At 44.6% G+C, this 16,414-nt stretch overlaps 1 protein-coding gene across 4 annotated transcripts in view; it reads left to right on the forward strand.

The window, feature by feature from the left end:
* Window positions 1-16,414, forward strand: part of pde5a (phosphodiesterase 5A) — a 149,818-nt gene that overhangs the window by 70,062 nt on the left and 63,342 nt on the right. For all 4 annotated transcript variants that reach the window (XM_023965935.1, XM_023965934.1, XM_023965932.1 and 1 more), the window contains exons 2-3: window positions 70-574; window positions 3,175-3,348. In XM_023965935.1, coding sequence (XP_023821703.1) covers window positions 70-574; window positions 3,175-3,348 — 679 coding nt within the window. The remainder of the gene's footprint in view (window positions 1-69; window positions 575-3,174; window positions 3,349-16,414) is intronic.

Raw genomic sequence — 16,414 nt, forward strand, 5'->3', positions numbered from 1 at the left:
TCTGTCCTCTCTTCCTTTTTCTTCCAGCTGTGTGTCATCACCGTGACGTCTTCCTTTGTGTTTCCTCAGGGAAATGGTGAACGCCTGGTTCGCTGAACGTGTCCACACCATCCAGTCCTCCACGTCCAAAGACGGTTCCTCACAGCAGCAGGCTCAGCCGTCCTCCACAGACTTCAGCCATTCTTCTGCCTCCGCCGTCCTCCCCCCGACTCTTAGCCTCCTGGACAACCGCTGTCCCTCCCCAGCCTCGATTCCCAGCCCATGTCCCGGCACGCCCACTCGCAAAATCTCTGCTTCCGAGTTCGACCGGCCGCTTCGACCCATCGTGGTCAAAGACTCCGAGGGCGCCCTGACGTTCCTGAGTGACTCTGAGCGAGAGGCTCTTCCTGTCTTGGGCTCTGCGATGGGCGAGGGCGGGGTCACGGGGGGAGACCGTACGGGGGGTGATCGCTGCGCCCGGCTGCTGGAGCTGGTCAAGGACGTGTCCAGCCATCTGGATGTGCCCGCCCTCTGTCATAAGATCTTCCTGCACATCAATGAGCTGATTGCTGCAGATCGCTACTCGCTGTTTCTGGTAAGACGGAGTTCTTGTCACAGCTTCTAACTGTTACCATGACAACCGTCAGACAACAGCAGAAACCAAACTTTATGCTCATTTACAGCTGATGGATGAAAAACTTTTGTGTCTTATTGCATAGAGAAGTATTTTTCCACTTTTTCTGCAGAATTTTGTCTACTCTGTTCTTTGGAAAGACAGAAGACTTTTGCAAAGTGAAGATTCAATCCTGGCTGTGTCTCGGTCTAAAAACAAGTTTCAGTCAGCGTCCAGTTGGGGTAAATTTAGCCATGAAAGCTACCCCCCCCCCCACACACACACACATAGCACACAGAATGAGACATATGTCTCCACACACGGGTGAGGAAATTAACCTGCCTGACGTTCTCAAGCAAAAAGTGAGAATGCTGTAAAACACAAAGCATCCACTGCAAGCAGCCTGGTCTGAGATCAGCTACCTGTTGCAGTGCAGTCTTTGTTTTTAATTCCTTTTTTTTGAAGAAGCAGAAGCAAAACTGACCTTTTATCTAGTTTGATAAAAAAGGCAACAAGTAGAAAATGAAACATTTGAGTATTTGGTAATGCGGCATTAAGAGAAAACAGTGTTAACGTTGGTGAAGGTTCATTAGGAGGTACAGAGTCCAGATCAGAGGACTGCATGTAAAATACAATATGCTGAGTGGCTACCAGCCAGCAAACAAGTGCAACAAGATAAGGACCAACCCAGCAAGGCTGAGACTGAGCCTGTGGGTTTACGCTTAGGCTTAGGCTTAGGGTTAGGTTTAGGCTGAGACTGAGGCTGGAAGATGGTCAGCTTTCCTGACTCTTTACAGAACTTCTTCACAGTAAGTTAAACTACAGAATGTTGGCTGAATACAGCTTTTAAAATACACAGTAGAAAGGAAAAACAAACAAACAATATTTCTAACTTTTTGCTTTACAGGTTTGAAACAAGTGTGAATGCGTTGCTACACATTTTAGCTATTCATTTAAATGAATGAATGAATTTTAGCCATTTGTCATTTTTAATTTTTACAGTTAAATGTTCAAACTCCTTTTTTTTCTTTGCTTTTGGGCTTCCTCACATCAGATGGCGACGTTTCCTTTATAAGCACCTACAACATTTAGTGTTGCATGTTCATGATGAGAAGCCAAGCTACAGTCCCGACAATGAAAGCTTGAATAACTGGAAGTCATTTAGCGAAGAAGCTTTAAAAATAACAGGTGGTGGTTGTAGGACAACCCACTGATTCGGTTCATGAATGTCATTTTTTCATTTAAATGTACTCTGTTAATATTGTTGACAACTAGCAACAACGTTAAAAATCACTAAATTGTAATGAATTAAGGAGGAAAACCCAAAACAGTCCGAACACAGGAGGAGGTTCTGCAGGATCTTTAATAATAAAAGATCCCGTAAACTGTGATCTGATTTACTAGATCACAACATTTTTATTATCCGGAGCCACTTATCGCTGTGTTATATTTAAAAAAACTGAATACTCATAGATTTAGACACAATTTTACTAAAAGGAGTTTTGAAGTTGATTTTTAGAGATGTAAAAACCCAACAGCACCAGTCAAAGTAATTGTGGAGCCTTGGTCACTTTGAAGGCTACATTTGTAACCTCAGAAGTGAAGTCATGAATATCGCTCAACTGGAAGTTTGAACAAACTTTAAAAAATGACTGATATGGCTGCATATGAGTGAATGACGTGTGTGGAGTCTTCTCCACTTCCTTCTGCTGTGTCAACAAAAAAATTAAAACAATTTTCTGGTCCTTTAAGATAAGATAAGATAAGATAAGATAAGATAAGATAAGATAGGACTTTTTTGATCCCCGGAGGGAAATTAGGTTGTCACAGCAGCCAAAAACAAGAAAAAAGCAGTTGGAAAAGTACGAAAAACACAGTAGCAATGAGTAAGAATAAAAATAATAATAATACAAGGTGGAAGTAAAAGTACAGGTCATAAATAACGGATTAAATGAGGCAATAAATAGCAGCAGCGGTTTTCTACAGTCCTAGACCGTGTTGTTGAATAGTCTGACTGCTGTTGGGATGAAGGACCTCCGGGAACGTTCTTTTTTGCACTGGGGGTGCAGCAGTCTCTGGCTGAACGAGCTCCTCATAGTCCTCACCGTCGCATACAGGGGGTGGGAGGGGTTGTTCCGGATGCTGGACAGCTTGGTCAGCATCCTCCTCTCACCTACAGAGTCCACTGAGTCCAGGGGACAGCCCAGGACAGAGCAGGCTCTCTTCACCAGCTTGTCCAGTTTCTTTTTGTCCCTTTCACTAATGCCTCCACACCAGCAGACCACAGCATAGAAAGTTGCTGATGCAACGACGGTCTCATAGAAGGTCTTGAGTAGTGGCCTGCACACACCAAAGGACCTCAGTCTCCTCAGGAGGTGGAGGCGACTCTGGCCCTTCTTGTGCAGGACCTTTGTGTTGTCTGACCAGTGCAGTTTGTTGTTGATGTGAACACCCAGGTACTTTCTGACAATGTCCAGGTTTATCCCAAACTCCCTCATTTACAGACTCGGCAAGATATGAGAAGGTTTAGTTGAAGCAGCAGTCAGTCCCATATACACAGTGTTTTGTGTGTGTGTTCAAAGGTGGGGGAGGACAGCTCCAACAGGAAGTTCCTGGTCAGTCGCTTGTTTGATGTGGCGGAGGGTTCCACGCTGGAGGAATCGTCCAGTAGCTCCATCCGGCTGGAATGGAACAAAGGCATTGTGGGTCATGTCGCTGCAACGGGCCAACCGCTCAACATTAAGAATGCCTACAAGGTGAGGTTTTATGCAGTCATTGGTGTGCACGTGTGTGCATGCTCGTGCTTGCATGCGTGTGCGTGTGTGGGTGTGTGTGGATGCTCGTGCGTGTGTGGGCGAAAAATATGACTTTGAAAAAACTACCTGAATTTTAATGTCTTCCATTGTAATAAAATGGTCAAATTCCGTTTATTTAATGATCACAATGTTAAGCGCTTCAACTGTATCTCATATATAAGTTGCATTTACCAAAGCAAATTCATAGTGCTTTTATTTTGGTAAGTTAAAATATAGAAAGGGAACAGTCACTGTCTGATTTCCACAACAAAATATTTTTCAGTGTAAGAAAAAACAAAGAATGAATGTTCCTTAACCAATACGTTTCTATTGGGGAAATAGAATGCTGTTTATTTTCAGCATTAATGTAGCTTTTCTAGTGCTTTTAAACGGTTATGGGGCCTGAATGGTGCTTCAAAAATAAAGGGTGGGGGGGACTGATTCTTTCCAGAAACAATAAAGTGAGATGATGCAGGACAGAATGAAGGAAAGTTGCTTTAATGTGACAAAGGCTTTGTTTAATACATATCAGTCTGCTCTACAGCTTTGCAGCCACGCCTTCTCTTAGGCCGCATTTCCACTGCAGGGTTCAAGTGACCCAATTCTGATTTTTTCCTCTCATGTGGCACAGGTCGGATATGACCGGTGAACGTGTAAGCAGGACAAAAGCGCATGGATTCTGATTTTCTCAGATCGGATACAGGCCTCATTCATATGTGGAAATAAATCGGATATGAATCGGATACATGCATTTGCGTGTGCCATGTAAGCAGACAAATCGGATATTCCCCAGTAAATGCGAGTCGTACGTCAGTGACGTCAACTCAGGACACCACCAACTGAGATCACATGACTTATTAAGGTGCTTTTGTGCTGATTTTGCTGTCAGCGTGTTACCTGTCAGCCTCAGGCTTCAGACCGTAGTCGGAAACCGCTGTTATGTCCGGTCCAGACGCAAACGGTAACTAATGAAGCGGGACACCGTTGCTCTGGACCAGGCTAGAAGCCGTTTATTTCTTTGGGGGGCGTGTATGATGTGGACCGTGTGTGTGTGCGCGCGCGTGTGTAACTTAAGGAGAGGAGAGCACGTGTGAGCGCGGAGCGGGGGAGTGTCGGAGAACCGTAAATTAAAAAGAAGGTGTCTCCCCCAAAAGTTTTGGAGTCTTTCTTAACCCACTCTGGAGGCTGAGGGTTCAGAACGGGAAAGAGAACCCCGAGGAAATCTCCCGTGCGTTTCTGACCACGGTCGGAAAAGAGAAGTCATCGCGCAGGAAAGGTTCAACACTTGGATCAAACTGTTAGTACAGCACATCTGCAAACACTTCCTCATTCAAAACTCAGAGAGAGCACATAAGACGGCCGAGCAGCCCTCATTTTTACTCCCCCATGCATCCCCTCAGGAGCGCCCAAGGCCACGCCTCCTTCCGTCGCCGCCTTGCCTCCATAACAACCGCAATCACAAAAGTCCGAAAGAGGTCTGCGGAAGGCGGAAATGCTGCTACATAGTCTTCAGAATGTCTACGTTTGATAGTTTCAGCATTGTATAGTGTAAATGCAAAAATCAGATACAGGTCACTTTTAAAAGATGATGTAAGCGGGTCGTCAAAAAAATCGGATATAGTCAGAAAATCGGATATGAGGATCAAGACCTGCAGTGGAAATGCGGCCTCACAGTAAACTAACGCTCCTCGCCACAATGTCGGCCTTCTTTCAGAGCGTTGTACACATCCCTGTGATCCATCAGGTCACTGAACTAGAAACTATTGCTGGGAGGTTCTGCAGAACTTTAGCCCGCTTTGCCGATAGCATTTTAGCCGACGCTAAGCGCATTAGCCTATCCGCTGCCGTGCTTCACTCCTATTTATCTGAGCCGCTAAAAAGCACCACAATCCTCGTTTTTATGTTACTGGCAGCAACATGGCTCAGAGTTTCTGTTTGGTATCCATTTCAAGGAAAAACAAAGTATTTCAAGTCTCATAACAACAGAACAAGCTGCCTCTGGCTGCAGTCTTCCTGTTGTCTTGTGCAGAGTAGAACTGCTCTAAGAGGCTCCATGTTCTCTGCTGCTAACTAGTGGTCGCAGGGTGAAGTGGACAACAAGAGACAGACGCTGAAGGACGCTCAGAAATAATTAAATAAATATCATCCTGACAGCATTTGGAATCGATACAAGTATCGCCAAATGAACTATCGCAATATTTTGCCAAATCGATTTTTTCTTACACCCCTAGTTGTTATTAACAGAATATAGATTTAGACCTCAGACTACTGGATCAGAACCAGAGGAAGGAAAGCATCCACACACACATACTTTTGCTGCTGCTGAGGACATTTGACACCCTGACGGATTCCACGGACCCCCCTACAGAGAGATCAATCCTGATTTAGAACAGGGCCTGTTAGCAGAGTTTAATTCATAGCTTTGGTGATTTTGGAAGCACACCTGAGCCACAGTCCTAACAACTGTATGCAGGGTAAGAAGGTGCAGAGGTTTTTTTATTTTTATTTAACCTTTATTTACCCAGGAATAGTCCCATTGAGATTAAGAATCTTTATTTCAAGGGAGTCCTGGCTAGGAGATAACAATAAATGACATTTACAATAAAAATGTCAACATTTAAAACATAAAATAAATAAAAATGAGGGCTTATGTAAAACAGGTACAGTTAAAAGTGACTTTCTATTCCAATCTCAGCCTGGATTTAAAAATATTTCGAGGAACTAGTTCTTTTAATTTCCAGCTCTTTTGTAGAGTGTTCCGTGTGGAGGGGGCAGAAAAGACAAAAGCCTTTTTTCCCAGGTCTGTACTGGCAAATGGAACAGCGAGCAACAGACGGTCATTGGAACACAGTCCATGTGATTCTACAGTCCTCAGCTTGATCAGCTGCAAATGTAGGAAGGTAAAAGTCCAAGAAGAGATTTGTAAATTAAAATGCACCGGTGTGTGACTCTCCGGGTGGACAGAGACGACCGTCCCACTCCAGAGTACAGTTCACAATGATGAGGTGAGGCCTCACAGTTTGTCACAAACCTCAAAGCGGCGTGATACTCAGAATCCATCTGACATTGAGCTGTAGCATTCATATATAAAAGGTCTCAATAATCTAAAATGGATAAAAAAGTTGCTGTGATAAGTCGCTTTTTAATCCCAAATGAAAAACAACACTTGTTTGGGAATAAAAAACCCAGTTTCAATTTCAGTTTCCTAACAAGATTCTCAATGTGGGGCTTGAATGACAGTGCATCATCAATCAAGATTCCCAGATATTTGTACACAGGAACCACCTCAATTTCATTTCCCTCCAGAGTGGAGACTGTAAGGAAACCCTGTGGTGTTTTTCTGGAATTTGAAAACAGCAATAATTTGTTTTTGTCTGTATTAACCATTAATTTTAAGATAAGATAAGATAGGACTTTATTGATCCCCAGGGGGAAATTAGGTTGTCACAGCAGCCAAAAACAAGAGAAAATAGCAGGTGGAAAGTACGAAAAACAAAGTAGCAATGAGTAAGAATAAAAATAATACAAGGTGGAAGTAAAAGTACAGTATAAATAACGGATTAAATGAGGCAATAAATAGCAGCAGCGGTTTTCAACAGTCCTAGACAGTGTTGTTGAATAGTCTGACTGCTGTTGGGATGATTTTTTGCACTGGGGGTGCAGCAGTCTCTGGCTGAACGAGCTCCTCATAGTCCTCACCGTCGCATACAGGGGGTGGGAGGGGTTGTTCCGGATGCTGGACAGCTTGGTCAGCATCCTCCTCTCACCTACAGAGTCCACTGAGTCCAGGGGACAGCCCAGGACAGGGCTAGCTCTCTTCACCAGCTTGTCCAGTTTCTTTTTGTCCCTTTCACTAATGCCTCCACACCAGCAGACCACAGCATAGAAAGTTGCTGATGCAACATTTTAGCTGGAGAAATGTGTGCTGTGGCCCTGCGACAGACTGGGGAACTGTCCAGGGTGTACCTTGCCTTGCCCACAAGTGGCCTGGATAGGCTCCGGCAGCCTCGTGACCCTGAAAGGGATAAAACGGCAGAAGATGAACGAATGAATGAAATTTGTGCAGTACCCTGTCAAAAGCTTTTTGCAGAGATTTAACAGCAGTGGCAGGGGATGGGTCAAAGCAATAAATAATTGTGTCATCGCATAAAAATGCATATTTGCATCAGACACATTTTGACTTATATTATTGATATACATGACAAATAGGAGGGGTCCTAATACAGAACCCTGTGGGACCCCCTTGTGTACATTTAAAATGCAGAGCACAAGCCATCATGTCTAACACATTGGGTTCTGTTACTCAAGTAATTTGTGAGCCAGGAGACTACATGATTTGAAAGGCCAAAACTGATAAACCTTTGTTTTAACACGATGTGGTCCACAGTGTCAAATTCCTTGGACAAATCAATAAAGAGTACAGCACAGTACTGCTTTTTGTAAAGAGCAACAAGAATGTCATCTATCACTTTTGTAGCAGCAGTAATGGTACTGTGCTTTTTCCTGAGGCCTCACTGCCACACTGCTAATTTGAGTACAAAAGCTCTGTAACCCTTGTGTTATCCTAGCCACTTTAACATTAGGAGTTGGGTCATCTAGACCCACTAAACAGTGCTCTGAACCTTTTTCTTCAATGATTTGTGATTTTCACTGGTGTCCATGGATTACATGAAATCTTTCCACCTTTATCCACCTTTGTCATGGTAGGGAGAACACCTCAATGGAAGGGGGGGTCATCTAAGATAGCACAAGGGTTAAGTGAGGAGTAACAAAAGCTGACTTCCAGATGGAAGGAATTTCTTGAATTTCAATTGACAGATTAAAAAGTATTGTAAAAGGCCTAGCAATAAAATCAGCAGCCATTTTTAAAAAGAAAGGCTCCATCAGATCTGGTCCGGGAGGTTTTCTGTGGTTCAATTCAATTCAATTTTATTTGTATAGCCCAAAATCACAACAACAGTCGTCTCGATGGGCTTCAAAGTAAAACATGAACTCAAAAGAATCACGAATACAAAGAGTTCAATAGGAAAATACTAAAATGAACTAACAAACTGACAATGCTATACTGGCATCCCTGCCCTTAGACCCCCCTTCGCGGTAAGGAAAAACTCCCAAAAAAACGGATTCCGGAAAAAACGAAAAAACCTCAGGGTTGCCCACATGAAGGAGGGATCCTCCCCCAGGACGGACAGGCGATTTACCAGAACTCTTAGAGAAGAATTAACTCATCTAACTCTCTTCTTCTTTCTCTTTCGGCTTTTCCCATCAGGGGTCGCCACAGCGAATCATCCTTTTCCACCTCACTCTATCATGGACATCTTCTACCCTAACATTAGCCAACTTCATGTCCTCTGTCAAGACATCCATGTATCTCCTCTTTGGCCGTCCTCTTGCCCTCCTGCCAGGCAGCTCCATCTCCAACATCCTTCTACCAATATATCCACTATCCCTCCTCTGAACATGTCCAAACCATCTCAGTCTGGCTTCTCTGACTTTGTCGCCAACACAGGCAACATGAGCCGTCCCTCTGATGTACTCGTTCCTTATCCTGTCTAACCTGGTCACTCCTAAGGAGAACCTCAACATCTTCATCTCTGCTACCTCCATCTCAGCCTCTTGTCTCTGTCTCACTGCTACCGTCTCTAACCCATAGAGCAGAGCTGGTCTCACCACTGTCTTGTACACCTTTCCTTTGAGTCTTGCTGACACTCTTCTGTCACACAACACTCCTGACACTTTCCTCCACCCGCTCCAACCTGCCTGCACTCGCCTCTTCACCTCTTTTCCACACTCCCCATCACACTGAACTGTTGACCCCAAGTACTTAAACTCCTGGACCTTCTTCACCTCAGCCCCCTGTAACCTAACGCTTCTACCTTGATCCCTCTCGCTCAGACACATGTATTCTGTCTTACTACGACTGACCTTCATGCCTCTTCTTTCCAGAGCAAACCTCCACCTCTCTAGCTGTTCCTCCACCTGCTCTCTACTCTCACTGCAAATTACAATGTCATCCGCAAACATCATTGTCCAGGGAGATTCCTGTCTTACCTCGTCTGTCAGCCTGTCCATCAGCATAGCAAACAAAAAAGGATTCAAAGCTGATCCTTGGTGTAGTCCCACCTCCACCTTGAACTCCTCTGTCTGACCTACAGCACATCTCACCACCGTCATACTTCTCTCATACATGTCCTGAACTACTCTGACATACTTCTCTGCCACTCCAGACGACCTCATACAGTACCACAGCTCCTCCCTCGGCACCCTGTCATACGCCTTCTCTAAATCTACGAACACACAATGCAGCTCCTTCTGACCTTCTCTGTACTTTTCCATCAACATTCTCAAAGCAAAAATGGCATCAGTGGTGCTCTTACGGGGCATGAAACCATACTGCTGCTCACAGATCTCCACCTTCTTCCTAAGCCTGGCTTCCACTACTCTTTCCCACAGCTTCATTGTGTGGCTCATCAACTTTATTCCTCTATAGTTGCTGCAGTTCTGCGTGTCACCCTTGTTCTTAAAGATCGGGACCAGAACGCTTCTCCTCCATTCCTCAGGCATCTTCTCACTCTGTAAAATCCTATTGAACAACCTCGTTAGAAATTCCACTGCTGTCTCTCCTAAGCACTTCCATACCTCCACAGGTACGTCATCAGGACCAACGGTCTTTCCGCTCTTCATCCTTTTCAGAGCCTTCCTAACCTCATCCTTTCCAATCTCTGCTACTTCCTGCTCCACAACAACCACATCTTCCTCCCTTCTTTCCCTGTCATTTTCCTCGTTCATCAGCTCCTCAAAATACTCCTTCCATCTTTTTTGTACACTCTCCTGGGTTGTTAGCACCTTTCCATCTCTGTCCTTAATCACCCTTATCTGTTGCATGTCCTTCCCATCTCTGTCTCTCTGTCTGGCTAGCCTGTACAAGTCCTTTTCTCCTTCCTTTGTGTCTAACCTGTCATAAAGCTCATCGTAAGCTTTCTGTTTGGCCTTTGCCACCTCTCTTTTCACTCTATGCTGCGCTTCCTTGTACTCCTGTCTACCTTCCTCAGTCCTTTCTACATCCCACTTCCTTTTAGCCAACCTCTTCCTCTGGACGCAGTCCTGTACTTCCTCATTCCACCACCAAGTGTCTTTACCGTCTTTCCCCTTTCCAGATGACACACCTAGCACCTTCCTACCTGTTTCCCTGATAATCTCTGCTGTAGTTTCCCAGTCATCTGGAAGTTCATCCTGACCACCCAGGACCTGCCTCAACTTCTGCCTAAATTCCTCACAAGTTTCTTCATTCTGTAGCTTCCACCACCTGGTCTTCTTTTCTGTTTTCCCTCTCTTCTTCTTCCTGACCTCCAGAGTCATCTTACACACCACCATGCGGTGCTGTCTGGCTACACTCTCTCCTACCACCACTTTGCAGTCATTAACCTCTCTCAAATGACCTCGTCTGCATAGGATGTAGTCCACCTGAGTACTCCTACCTCCACTTCTGTATGTCACTCTATGTTCCTCTCTCTTCTGGAAGTAAGTGTTGACTACAGCCATTTCCATCCTCTTCGCAAAGTCCACCACCATCTGTCCCTCCAGATTCCTTTCCTTCACACCAAACCTGCCCATCACCTCCTCATCACCTCTGTTGCCCTCACCAACATGTCCATTAAAGTCTGCTCCAATAACAACTCTCTCTCCTCTGGGGATACTCTCTATGACCTCATCCAACTCACTCCAGAATCTCTCCTTCACTTCTAACTCACAGCCAACCTGTGGCGCATACCCACTGACTACATTCACCATCACCCCTTCAATTTCTAACTTTAGGCTCATCATCCTGTCTGAGACTCTTTTCACCTCTAGAACACTGTTTACCAACTCCCCCTTCAGAATCACACCTACCCCGTTTCTCTTCCTATCAACACCATGATAGAACAGTTTGTATCCTCCTCCAATACTACGTGCCTTGCTGCCCTTCCACCTTGTCTCCTGCACACACAGTACATCTACCTTCCTTCTCTCCATCATGTCTGCCAGCTCTCTGCCTTTCCCTGTCATTGTGCCAACGTTAAGAGTCCCTATTCTCAAACCTATGTTCCTGCCTTTTCCCTTCTCTCTCTGGCCACGGACCCTTCTGCCTCCCCTCTTTCTTCGACCAACAGTAGTCAAATTTCCACCGACACCCTGTAGGTTAACAGCATCGGTGGCGGTCGTTGTTAACCCGGGCCTCGACCGATCCGGTATGTCTAAAGTGTTGTGGATGATTCGCATGGTTATTTTGGCAATTTTTACGCCGGATGCCCTTCCTGACGCAACCCTCTCTATTTATCCGGGCTTGGGACCGGCACAGAGGCAACTGGCTTGCAACCCCTGTGGCTAGAATTAACTCATCTAACTCTACAACTACATATATAAAAGTCCAGCAGACGAGCTTCATCCAGCCGTGGTTGTGGGGACAGTCAAAGGCGCGAGTCGAGCCGGAGACAGGAACCACAGCCAGGTGGAGGAGCAGGAGCAGAGACGAGGTACACGGTCAGGTACAGAGCAGAGACGAGCCAGAGATGAGCCAGAGGCAGGATCCACAGCCAGGTGTAGGAGCAGGAGCAAAGGCGAGGTAAACGGTCAGGAACTGGAGCACGGATGAGCCAACTGGAGTCTGGAAGCACTCCCACTCCCCAGGAGGGGGAAAGAGGGAAAGAGGGACAATACATGAATCACTGCACCAAACAGAGGCATGGAGAACTAAATGATGAATAATGATCAAGAATAGAGGAGAGGAAGAGTAGAAGTAGATGAGAAAAGAGGACAGAACCCCAGAGCACCATAGTTACCCCAGCTTCAACTTCTAGCAGCCTTTTAAAACAAAAAGTTATTGTTATTAAGTTTAATTTAAACACATTAACATTAAGTTAAATAATCTCTGAATACGAACTAGTCTGACAATAATCCAGTCCAAAGAGGAATGTTTTCAGTCTAACTTTGAATGTAGAAACTGAGTCGGCCTCTCTTCCATGAGCTGGGAGTTTATTCCATAAGACAGGGGCTTGGTGGCTAAACGCTCTACCTCCAACTGTACTTTTACTAATTCTAGGAACCACAAGCAGTCCTGCATTTAGTGAGTGAAGTGTTCTGATTGGATGGTAAGGGACTATGAGGTCCTTAATATAGGACGGGGCCATTCCATGTAAGGCCTTATAGGTTAACAGGAGGATCTTGAACTTGATTTTAGAATCAACTGGGATCCAGTGAAGTGAAACTAACACAGGAGTGATGTGATCTCTTCTGCTAGTTCCAGCTAACAATCTAGCTGCTGCGTTCTGAACAAGCTGGAGACTTCTTAAGGAACTCTTAGGACACGCTGCTAACAAGGAGTTACAGTAATCCAGCCTCCACGTAACAAATGCATGGATGAGTTTTTCAGCATCACTCTTAGAAAGTATATTTCTGATCTTAGCAATATTCCACAGGTGAAAAAAGGCAGTTCTACACGCCTGAGATATATGAGCCTTAAATGATAAATCCAGGTCAAATAAAACCCCAAGGTTTCTAACTATGGAATTGGGGGCTATACTTATGCCATCCAGGGAGACTATCTGAGCAGACAGAGCATCTCTGAGGTTTTTAGGATCTAGTATAATGACCTCAGTTTTTTCTGGGTTCAAGAGGAGGTCATTAATTGTCATCCAGGTCTTGATGTCTCTGATGCAGGCGTTCAGTTTCTCTATCTGGTCATTCTGGTCAGGCTTCATGGATAAATACAACTGCGTATCGTCGGCATAACAATGAAGATGAATGCTGTGTTTCCTGATTATGTTTCCTAGGGGTAGCATATAAATCATAAACAGGATGGGTCCTAAGACTGAGCCCTGTGGGACTCCATAGTTGACTCGAGTGCACTGAGAGGAATGTCCATTTACATTAACGAACTGATACCTATCGGACAGATAGGATTTAAACCACTGGAGAGCAGATCCTCTGATCCCTATGTCCTGCTCTAATCTATGGAGTAAAATACCGTGGTCGATAGTGTCAAAGGCAGCACTGAGGTCCAACAGGACCAGAATAGAAAGTAGTCCCTTTTCTGAGGCCAATAACAAGTCATTAGAGACTCTAACTAGTGCAGTTTCCGTACTGTGGTGGGGTCTAAACCCCGACTGAAAGTCTTCAAAGTGGCTGTTGTCCTGTAGGTGGCAGTAAAGCTGCTTAACTACAACTCTTTCTAGGATTTTAGAAATAAAGGGCAGGTTTGATATCGGTCTATAGTTGGCCAAGATGCTAGGATCCAAACTGGGCTTTTTCAGAAGAGGTTTAACAACTGCATATTTAAAAGACTGTGGCACGTAACCCGTTTCCAGAGAGGTATTTATCATTGTTAATATGGGATCATTAATTAGGGGAAAAGTTTCTTTAAAAAGTCTAGTGGGAATTGGGTCTAACAGACACGTTGAGGATTAGGAGGACGTAATAATTGATGTTATTTCCGCTTGATCCACAGCAGTGAAGCAGTCTAATGTTACAGAGGTTTCTATGGATGCCTCCACTTCTACCGCCTCAGCCTGTTCTGGGCTGATAGTAGGAATAACTTGATTTAACTTATGTCTAATATTTGAGATTTTACTATTGAAAAATGTAAGAAAATCATCAGAGCTGAGAGAAACAGGAACATGTGGTTCTACTGAGCTCTGACTGCGAGTTAATTTAGCAATAGTGCTAAAAAGAAATCTTGGATTGTTTCCATTCTCTGATATTAAGGTTGAATAGTACTGGCTTCTAGCTCTACGCAGGGCTTTTTTATAATTTAATAGGCTATGTTTCCAGATATCCAGAGACTGCTCTGAACCGGAGCAGCGCCATTCTCTTTCCAACTTACGGGTTTCTTGTTTAAGAGAACGAGTTTCAGCGTTAAACCACGGTGCTACTCGGTTTTGTCTGACGAACTTAGGTTTCAAGGGGGCAACAACATGGAGTGTACTCCTGAGGGCTTGTAAGGCATCATTAACAAAGTGGTCATTTATACTAGGACTGATACTATGGGAGCTGGACTCAGAGTATTTTCTCAGAATATCACTAAGTACTGGCTGAACTGTGTGTTTAAACTCAGACACAGAACGGTCAGTTAAGGTTCTTCTAAGCTGTTTCTTATTCACTGGGGCAGAAGGATGTTCCAGTGTAAACTGGAAGGTAATCAGAAAGTGATCAGAAATGATGGGGTTAAGAGGAAGGACACTCAGCTGGCTGATCTCTATCCCATGGGTTAGAACAAGGTCCAGGGTGTGCTTATGACAGTGAGTGGGTTCATTCACACTTTGGGTGAAACCAACATCATCTAATAAAGCTGCAAAAGCCTTTCCTAGACAGTCACTGGGGTCATCAACATGAATATTAAAATCCCCTAATGTTATAGTTTGATCAGACATAGATAGCGAAACCCCCACCTTTTTTGGGCCTGTCTGTACGATACACATTATATCCATTTACATTTATGTCATCATTTGTGATAGATTTAGTCAGCCACGTCTGTGATTGGTGTAAACCACATTTTAACCATCTCCATTTTGGGAGCCTAGCTGCGCATATTAAGATGAATAATTTTGAGCCCAGATGTCACCTTTAAATAAGTAGGTGTCTGAATACTTTGCACTTCAGGCCCTGGATTTGGCTGCACATTTCCAGATAAAAGTGAAAGTAGGATTATCATCAATCTTTGCTTTACATTACATTTCAAGACAGTATTATTATTTGTTGAAGCCAGGTCATACAAAGTAAGAACAATTTGGAGTTTAGGTAGCATTGTAGGTTTCTCTGCCCAAAAGTTTGGGTCCATGACCAGATGAGGCTGTGGTAGCCTGTACACAGCATTAGAACTGCCACTATAAAGAGTCAGAGACACACATCCCGCTGTTATGGCACTCACCCAGGGAGCATTGTTAGGCGTCAAGTCCCAGACTCCCAACAAACATATCAAAATAATGAAGAGGGCCATTTTGTCCTCTTGCAGTGCAGATTTGCAGTTTAGGCTGCAGCTGGAGGTAAGCAGCGCAGGCCGGGCTGGAGTTGGAGTTTTGCAGTGTAGGCCGGGCTGGAACTGCTTTAGTTGATGTTCCAAGGTTGTAGAAGGTTTAGTTCCCGCAGACGGAGCAAAAGTTAGCCAAGCAGTCAATGATGTAAGGTGCCACCTTGTTGTCTGCAGCTCTCCACCAATGGTACAATTAGCACTGCTTTAGTTGATGTTCCAAGGTTAATAATAATAATAATAATAATGCATTGGATTATCTGCGCTTTTCCAGACGGTCAAAGCGCTCACAGTGTGTCCATTATTCATTCACTCCTCATTCATACTTGTTGACGGTAACTACTGATGTAGCCACAGCTGCCCTGGGGCAGACTGACAGAGGCGTGGCTGCCAGTTTGCGCCTACGGCCCCTCTGACCATCACCAGGACATTCATGCACATGCACGGGTTGTAGAAGGTTTAGGTCCCGCAGACAGAGCAAAGGTTTAGCCAAGCTATTGACCCAGTTGAATGCAGAGCAGCAGGCCTCACACGAGGAGTGGGCACAAATGGAGGACGTCTATGTTAATAGATATGTTATTGTCAGAGGACAGGAAGTGTGTAGGTTCAGGTTCACTTATATGTGTGTTTTTTTTGGTTGGGGTTCATTTTGAGTGCTCCTTCCAAACTAGGGACAGTTGTGGTAGGTGGACCTCCTGTTTACTCCTATTATAAGGACACTTTTGGTCCTGGACAGTTCGTTGATTCCAGTTTGATCCTCTGTTTGGTAGGCGTGAACACTCACACGTGAACGCTCACACGTGAACGCTCACACGTGAACGCTCACACGGGCTGCTGACCAAACAAGCAGCAAATGGTGATCCAACACCCTATTCTGGTGGAATAAGTGCCTGTTCATTATGAGACAGAAAACGGCTTCTGGTTTGAAAAATGTTTTATTTTTTTGTTTTGGTTTAGAGGAATTCTGGTTCTTTGTGATAGTCAGAGAACTTGCTGGTTAACTTGGCGCCTTTTTTCTGACCCGGC

The sequence above is a fragment of the Oryzias latipes genome, chromosome 18 (genome assembly GCF_002234675.1).
Source record: "Oryzias latipes chromosome 18, ASM223467v1".
Lineage (NCBI taxonomy): Eukaryota > Metazoa > Chordata > Actinopteri > Beloniformes > Adrianichthyidae > Oryzias > Oryzias latipes.